General features: G+C 43.5%; 1 protein-coding gene across 4 annotated transcripts in view; it reads left to right on the plus strand.

Moving 5' to 3' along the window:
* Positions 1-5,228, plus strand: part of znf618 (zinc finger protein 618) — a 31,200-nt gene extending 25,972 nt beyond the window's left edge. For all 4 annotated transcript variants that reach the window (XM_062412628.1, XM_062412631.1, XM_062412630.1 and 1 more), the window contains one exon: positions 261-5,228. In XM_062412628.1, the coding sequence (XP_062268612.1) occupies positions 261-806 (546 nt within the window). In that variant the 3' untranslated portion in view covers positions 807-5,228. The remainder of the gene's footprint in view (positions 1-260) is intronic.
* Positions 5,229-9,345: the final 4,117 nt, after the last annotated feature.

Here is a 9,345-nt window from a genome sequence, read left to right on the forward strand (position 1 = left end):
ATTCTGCAAGCTGGGTTATGTTTATTACTCTAATATTTAAACCTATTACGCTACAAAACCAAGCAGACGTTGTGAATAATGTATGATATGCAGGTATTTTTTATTGAAAATACGTAAACATGATTACAAATCTGACATGTCAGCTTTTGGTGCTTGAAGGTCACTGCAATCACTAAGTACACAGCTCTGGGGGGAAGGTACATTTGAATAATTTGTTTTATGAAGGACTGACAGTCACTAAATGGTTTGTTTGTCTCCAGGTTGAACGCGCTCACCAGGTCGCCATGATCCTGGACCCTCAACTCAAGCTACGTTCAGTGCCAGCCTACCAGCATGAAGACATAATCTCCCGTGCATGTGAAATGGCTACTGAAAACCGGGATGGAGGAATGACAGGTGGTGGAGGTTCGGGTGGTGAAGATCGGGACACTGATGGCCCTCCAACTCCTAAAATAAGCCGCATAGAGGGAGGTGGAAGCAACGGCGGCACCTCAAGGAGGACGCCCTCATGCAAGGTGTCTGGTAGCGATGACGGTCAGAGCCAAGTCAGACAAGAGATTTTCCAGTACCTGGCTGAGCCTCTTCTCCAAGGCACACCCGATCTCCTCCAGTACTGGAGCTCAGCAGTGGGCGACAAGTTTCCCAGGCTCTCTCGCCTGGCACTGTGGCTCCTCGCCGTCCCTGCTGTGGGCATACGGGGCGAGTGTGTGACTGTGTGTGAGCAGAGCCTGGCCATGAAGAGGAGGCAGCAGGTAACCACTGAGGAAATGAACAAACTCATTTTCCTTCGCTCCAACATGGGCTAGAAGAGAAAACCCAACCTACCCTTATCAACCAAACGTTCACCTCCAACAAATGACTCAAGACTATTATTTATATACTGTAGGTTTAGACCAACTGTAAGCTTCAATGTGTATGGACATTAAATACAGATATTTACAGGAAAACTCACATTGTATAGGTCGCAAACACCCATAAAACAGCTTATTACATATTTTATATGGAGAAAGGACTGTTGAAAAGTACTGTGGAGAAAATGTAGGGGTGGAACGTTCACTCTCAAAAGATCGTCCCGTTTGGTAGCCATCCTCAGTTTGGGAAGCACATGTCAGCAGGATGAGTTTGGGTTTTTTCTCTCGGCCAGTAAATTGAATTCCTCCAGCCTAACAACTTAACTGCTACGAGGCTATGATGCTGTTATTCCCACTGGATGGCAACATTTTCAGGTAAAATCTGCTCTCACTGCTTGAAGCTACTGTCATAGACCTCTGAAAACAGTAATTTATCAAAGACATTAGCAGTAAATACTGTAGCATGTACAGTATGTTGTATAGTAATTGTTTTCATTGGTGTATGACAGAAAAACAAATCAAGTGGCTAGTCTTCACTGCCATTGTATCTCTGACAATTAAACCAGGTTTATGATTTACTGTCCCACGGGAGTTCTGAGCTAATTCATTACAACTAATTTGGTGGTTGCACCAGTGCTCTCTAAATGTAGCTGCAGATCATTTACATGCATATTTCAACCGGACGGGTAAAAAAAATCCAGCTGATCAAACATGAATTCTGATATGAAGCCTTCCTCCTTGTTAATGATACTAATAGTGAGTGAGACATGAAATGGTTTGACTTCTGTTTATCTTGAATGAAGTAGAACCAGGGCTTATTTGATGCCACAGGCCTTTTATTCCAGGAAATGTAGTAATATAAGAAACCTCACGTAGCAGCTCTGCAGCAGAAATGCTTCCTCTGTGATCAGACACGTGTGAGACGCAGCCCTCGTGTGTCCCGGGCTTAAAGCAGAAGTCAAACTGTCAAACTTCCAGTGGTTTAATTGTGCTCATCACACAAAGAGGGCCGCGTTGTATCAGAATCTTTTTCTGGTCAGCATTTACACTGATTTCATTCAGCCTTACGATAAATTACCTTAGCAGGATTGCACCACCAAGGAATTAAAGAAAAATACTGAATAAATGAATCTTATATTATCCTTTTAATACTTGATGGTACAACCCAGCCTGCATGTCAGTAACTACACAGAAATAGCATGCTGATGACATTTAGTCTCATCAATGATATTTTACAGAGCTGGTCAGTCAGTTCTGTGAAAAGACACCTATAGCTGTGTCTTTACACTGCATTTAAACACCTCTGTCTCCATTAGCCTTCAGTTAAAGCTTCTAGACAAGTGGTCGACCACTGTGCATGTCTAATTGAGTATCTGTTTTCAAAGCTTAATTGGAAAACATCTCCACAGGAAAGACAAGATAGCTATTTTATTCATTATCCTTTCCTCAGTCTTCACTCTAATACAAACATTGTCTTCCTTATGTGAGCTACACATTTCCATTTCTTTAAGGCAATAAGCTTTATCCGAGGGCAGAGTTTCTGACTTTCTCTATTGACATTGACTGTTGTCATGATGCTCCCACACTTTATTATTATTAACAGTATATATTATTTTTCTCTTTGTGAAATCAACGGGATTTTCTCAGGAAGGAGTGCACCCAAGCAGGCACTGCCACTTTTTCCTCACTGAACCTAAAACATGTCCTCACTGAACCTAAAACACACCAAACTGTGACCTCAATGCCGAGGCATGAACTGAACCGTGACTTTCTGCGAAACGTTCCACCCCCGAATGCAGTTGGTGCCATTTGCAACAAACTCAAAAGAAAAACAAGTATCTGTTTATGAGAATCTATTTCTTTCAGGACGAAACACACTCTGACAGTACATTCGTTAAAGTCGCCACATGCATACTGATGAAGTCAAGTTATTTATTTTTTTATGGATTCTAGAAATACATTTACACGAGCTAATACCTCCTACAAATGACTTGGGTGAATGGAAGTTATACTGTAACGTGTGTTTGTTGCCTCTGGTACTAATCAAGTCAAATACTATTGTCATTTTATGTTTTTTGGGCCTTAAGTCTCTTTTCATGTGATCACCTTAAATCCCTCGAGTCAGAGCCGACGTCATGCCTTTATATTGCTGTTCAATGGCCTTCTTTTCACCATCTTTTCTAAAGCTTTTAGTTGTCATTCATCACTCCTGTAGACTTCAGAGGGACTTCTGGCCGATAGTTGGAAACATTGTCCTCTGGTGGTCAAATGTGGATTTTTTAATCACGGTGGGCAACTGTGGTATTTGGAACGTCCTTTGTTCCAGTGTTCCCAAGTTTTCAAAAGGTTGAACTAACGGAGCACGTTTGCTTTTACTACAACCTCTCAGTGTTTTAAACAGGTCGTCAGGTCATGAATCATTTGAACATGAACACACACAAGCACAAGTATCTACTGTTAAGACGTGTAATGAAATGACTCAGTCACATTTGCAGGTCTACACCTCAATATTTCTATTTAGTTTATTTTCTGCAGAGGCTATATCACCTACTCCTGACTTGAATAAAATATATTTAATAGTCACACATAAAACTACAATGAGATGGGAATGGTTGAATAAAAAAAGGCCAAGGACAAATCGGTCTCACTAAAAAGAGAATATTTTTTAATCCACCTAAATACAACTGTGGGTTCATATTTACTTTTATACGATTTGAAATTCTAAAACTTTAATTAGAAAATGCGTACAAGGTTAAATGATGCTTAACAATCAGTAGTGAGTGGCTCTGCATTGCACACATTTCACAACCACATGATTTCTAATAGACTGTACTGTAGCCTCCCTTTACCTCTGTCAACAACTTAAGTGTTTTATAAAGCGTTTTCTCACGTACATTTTTATTTTGGAGTGTCAGATTGTTTTCTCTCACATTTTTTGGTTCTCAAAAACAATGAATTATTGTGTCTGGGTTGATTTTGATCATCTGCGATTATAACACAGTGTGTCTGTTTTTCCTTTGATTCAGTGTGACCCAGACATGCATCATTGCATTGTGATCATTTGCGTTTGCAAAATCAATATGTATCCTGCTGTTTTCACTCTGATTTAGGTCACGCGATTTATATTTTGGTAGAAAGACAAACACTTGCTGTAAATTATATTTGACATTTTATTTGATTTTTTTATTTGAAGTACCAGTCTAATGTTTTACCTCAGTACTCAAGAAAGGTAATGTTGTAACTTAGTGATCGGTAAATCAGTTGTTCATACATAAATTAGCTAATACAAGGTCAAGGAAATAGTCGAAATACTGTATGTTGGTTTTGCGGTTTTAGCGGCGACCCTCGATTGAAACGATGAAGGGATTTTTCTTACAGTTTTTAAAATAAGTATTTTAAATAGGATATGCTCTGGGACAAAATGCCATTGTTGACGTAATGATGTCAACTTGATTTTGCTTAGAAATGACACTCTTCTTTCGTTGATTTAAATGAGAATTATATCTACGATATGCATGCTTTTAATAAGATATATAAAGTTATAAGCCAGTGTTTCTCATCAGATGAAAGTGGTTCGTGGTGTTCAGACGGACGTTCAGAGCGAGAAAAGCAAACACAGACTGGATTTGAACCTTTCGAGGTGGGAGTAGCGATGATGATCATGGGTTGATGTTCATGGGCTTGACATCACCCATTTTCAGAGGATGTACTATGTAAATACAAGAGAACTGCTGTTTTTATGCCACAGGGGGGCGCCTTCATTTCAGAGCTACAGTAGGGAGCACCAATAACATTATACCTCTTTTTTCTACAGTAGCATTTCAAAAAGGTTTTGATATAATATAAAACTCAACTTAGATACTGTTACTAGACGAACTGAGATCAGCTGTAAGTTTTATTTTGTTTCAGGATTTTAACTAATTCAGATAATACAAGTTCCAGTTGTAAAATATGGTATGATGATGCTAACATGGAGATCTGTTTTAACTATGGATTATAGTCTGTATTATCAATTCAGGTTAAGAAAACTAGTGTTGCTTTCATCCTATTTAAACAAGCATTTCTTCCTTTTATACTCTGCTAAGATGCAAAAAAAATGAGTTTGATTCTCTTCAGTTTGTCTTTTTTATCGCACTTTGGCAGCAGATTCCTGTGTAGATTCTGATCTGAGTTGTCTTATTATTAGTAAGCCTAATTTATACTTTTGTAGCAACACTATTTTTATATAATGGCAAAGAAAGGGTTCCGTGTCTTTTGGTTTTTCCTGCTTTATTTTTAATTTTTCCTGTGTCATATATGGCAGCGCTGTTCAATGTTTCTTGAATACATTACCCACTGTAGTATGTGATGTGTGAATAAACTCCAAATCTGTGTCAAGCTATTGTTGTCAGAGGAATGGGAACTGAGTGTGTTGGGAATGGGAGGATGCTGGACAAACTGGGAAGCATGTAAAATTCATAATGTCCAGTTTAATCCCTGTTAAACAAACGTTAAACTGAAAGTCTTTACCGCTGCCCTCCTTCATGGAGGAAAGTTTCTTTTTCTGTCAAGGGCTGATGTAAATGTTTAGAAAAGCTGCTCCTGTATTTATGAGTCATGCAGAGCTGATAAGATATTGGACTACCTTCCTGTAAAATGAGGCTGGTTATTATTTTGAGTACGAATGAGGACTCCCACCTTGAGGAGAAACAAAGCAGAGGTTTCCACGGTGGCTGAGAGGCCAAGACAGGGGGCCTCAAACCCATGTGGGGGGGGGGGGGGGGGTAGGCCTTATATAAGGGAAGAGCGAATGAAGACTCGCGCACGGGGGAGTGAATATACAGAGACCGCTTAGAAGTGCGTGCAAAGGTTTCCCGGGGGCCACGGATGGGGCGAGGGAGTGAGACAGAAAGAGCGAACAAGTGTTCATCCTCTCTCGCACCCGGGTGAGTCGGCCCCCAAGGTGCAGCAGTCTGCAGCCATGCAGAAACACTCACACTCTTGTCTCCTCCACTGCTCCCAAACCGAGGACGCCCAATACCAGGGCCTAATTTGCAGCACATACGTCAAAGTTTTGCCCCCCCCTCCACTAACTCTTCCCCCCACAACCCCTTCAACCACCCTACACACACACACACACACACACTCTTCAACCTCCTCCCTTCCTCCGCACTACTGAAGTTTAAGTTTTTTCCACCAGCTCTTGCTACAGTGAGATGCTCTGTGTTTTTGCTCACATCACTGTGTGTGTGTGTGTGTGTGTGTGTGTGTGTGAAAGCAAGCCGCCCCCCTCATTTTCACTCATTTAGGAAAGCAAAGCGTGTGGGGGGGGGGGGGGACAAAAAAAGAGCAGTGAGTGGGTCTGCTTTACACTAAGGATACTGACAAACACTCTCACACATTCACCTTCTGAATCTATCGCTTTAGACTCGAGTTGCATTCAGGCGGTGTTAAATGCAGCAGTACAGCATTAAGGGGGGAAACCCCTCTGTGTGTCAGTGTTTTAACACCAGGTGGCAGTGTCTGACTTTTTATCACAGACAATGTGGCCACACTCATGGCATCGCCTGTGCAATATAATGAAATCTGGTAAAAGTAAGTGCAGAACTCAAAAACATTAGAGTTCTGCACATTAAACATGAAACTCAGAAGGATCCTTCGTTACGTGACTTTTGCACAGATGATCTTATTGTTTTGATCTCGTGTTTGATCCGAACAGTTATTGAGATATAAGTGGAAACACTGAACTGTGAGAACAGGTCAGAGGGAACCTTTGAGAAGGTGTTTAAGACGAGCTGAGACTCATTCACAGCCAATATCCCAAAGCTGCTTCCAGTTTAATTTTGGCTTCTGCTTATATACGAGATTAGGTTGGTATATGACAAACTTCTAGACCCCCCCCCCCCCCCGCCCACAGGAAACATCTCATCTCCAGCACTGCTCCCTCAGCGTCGTCCTCACCTCCCTTCATGGCGCCCTCCTCACTGCTGCTGACCAGTTTCCCCTCCACCTTCAGAGTCTTAACCAGTTACTCAGTGTCTTGCTTTGTGTCCGCTCTGGGGACCGCACCCCCTGTTCGGCTCTAAAGCCAAACACTATTTCCATTTGTTGCTTTGAACGGTTTAATCATGACAAAAATGTTCCTGACAACACTTACACAGGTTTCATATTCCTCAGAGTTCATGTTGACTTCATGTCAGTGGCCCATTCATATAAAACCTCTGTAGCCTTGCCTGACACATGTGACCGGCCAACCACATTGACAGTCCCAGAGAAACTTCTGTGGACTTCCCTTTGCCCTTGGCTGTCACACAACTAAAAAACAAAAGGCATCCATGTTTCGATGTTCCGAGCCCAAACCGGGCGGTGCCATGTAGCTCCCACCTCTGGCATTGACAAGGTTGTCACCTTCACCCCCGCCCAGCCAATAAGCCTTCACAGCTGTCCCGGCGTGTCTGCTCACCGAGCGTTGGAGGGACAGGGAAGGACAGGCGGAAGGAAGTGCTCCTCCTCCTCCTCCCTGTGTCCTGTATGGAGGACCCGGTGGCACCGGCGCTGTGGTTTCTCCCGCTCAGCATGTGCTGACTTTTATCAGTAGTGACATGAATGTACAGAACTGCCAGGGCGCATCCACCCAGCTGCTGTCAGGTGTCGTTCCCGCTAACACTCCACCTAGCCCCTGACCTCACAGGCACCCGGTGCGCCTGTCTGTTCGCCTGCCTGCCTTGGCTCCCACTGCACACCTGCACAGACACACAAACACACACACACACACACATGCGCGCACATCATACACCTACTCAGATTGAAGTCGTTCCCACCAGCAGTCCTAAGGAAATATTGAGTTTGTGGCTTCTCATGCACACCTCAAGAGTTGCAAGGGCTCTGAGTAAAGTCTCGTAAGACACCGTGAGGGCTTCACTGGCACAAACCATGAACATCCAGGTGCTTGCTTCTTTCTTTCTTTAACCCCCCCCCCCCCCCCCCCCCTCAAATGTGTGCCAGCCCACATGTAGAGACATCACCCCCCCCCCCCAAAAAAAAAGAGACACACAGCCTTTGAAGCTCCTGATGAGGAATGCCAGTGCCCATTCCAGCAGGCCGGAGGAGCATTTAAATATTTCATATCTGAGTCAGAGTTATGAGATGACGCCGAGGTGTGAAAGTATAACGTTTGACTCTTGGCTTGACGGAGGCGAGCGTGGTCACTGTGGAAAGGAGGTCAAGGTTAAAATTTGATCTGCGGATATAAATAGCTCCTCCGGCGATGTCCCCCTGATCTCACCGTTATTATTTATTAACCGTTGCCATGATCTGGGGGGGGGGGGGGGGGGGGGTTGAGCACATCCAACAATGACGAGAGAAAGACGAATATCTTAATATGATTCTCAGAGGGTTGCAATTAGGGCCGTGTATTTTTGTGGGGGGGCTTTTGTGAATCAGGATTTATTTGTTCTGAGTAAAAAAAGATTTCGTTGGCCTTTTGTTAAACTGCTGTGTTCAGGATTGCTGATGCTGGTCTTTATACCACCGTCATCACTGCCAGGGTAAATCAGCGCCTGTGTTCCCGACATGACTCTGCCTTTTGTTACGTTTTTTTTTGTCTGTTTCTCTTTCGACATAATTTCCTCGTTTCCACAATTAATTTTCACCACGAGAACTCGAGGCCTGACAAGTAACACTGCGCACACCGATAAAGGAGTGTTCTGTTTGGCCGGGAAATGATTCAACATGTCAGGAGTTGAAAATGATCAACTCCTCTTGTCTTGGCTCCTTCGCACACGACCAGTTCCTTCTGTTCCTGCCCGGGTTCCGTCCCTTTTGCTTCGGCTTCACGTCCTCTGCACCTTTCAAACCTCTCGCCCTGCGAATGAGCAGTTGGCAGTCACGTACATCACAGGCTTGTTTCCGTTGATATGGATTGGTTCTTGCTCCTCTTCCCTTTTTTTAAAAGAAGGCATTTCCAGAGAACAGCCCTATAGAGGTGCTGCTGTCCAAAGGTCAGACTCGGCCTCTGACCTGCCTCCAGTGTCTGTGCTAAACTGTTACAGGGCTATCCAGCTTCTCATCGAGCTCCTGCCAAGAATGTGAATGTGTGTATTATACATATAACTACTTTCAGACACGCATACGACTCCGCAGCGGAATCTGTACGTCACGTCTTGCCTCCTGCACCCAGACACCACCCCTCAACCCGAATGCCCCACGCATTCCCCTGTTGTTGTGAACACGTCTGAGCAGGACAATCTCCTGCTTATCTTTTGAATAGGTGAAAGGCAAAGTCTGGATAATGTCCAGACCCAGTTGTCCCACAGGAGCGAGGAGCTGTCACACAGAAAAGACTCCAGCCAGACAGGGATTCAAACCAGGGAACAGTTTTGCTGTGAGTCAACACTGCACCACTGTGCCATCCCCCTCTTTGTAATTTCACTAATACAATTCCTGAAAAGTGAGTGAATCAGGAACAAATTTAAACGAGCATTTCATCTGGTGGTATTTGCGGCTCACGTCAGAT

This window comes from Platichthys flesus, chromosome 19 (assembly GCF_949316205.1).
Source record: "Platichthys flesus chromosome 19, fPlaFle2.1, whole genome shotgun sequence".
NCBI lineage: Eukaryota > Metazoa > Chordata > Actinopteri > Pleuronectiformes > Pleuronectidae > Platichthys > Platichthys flesus.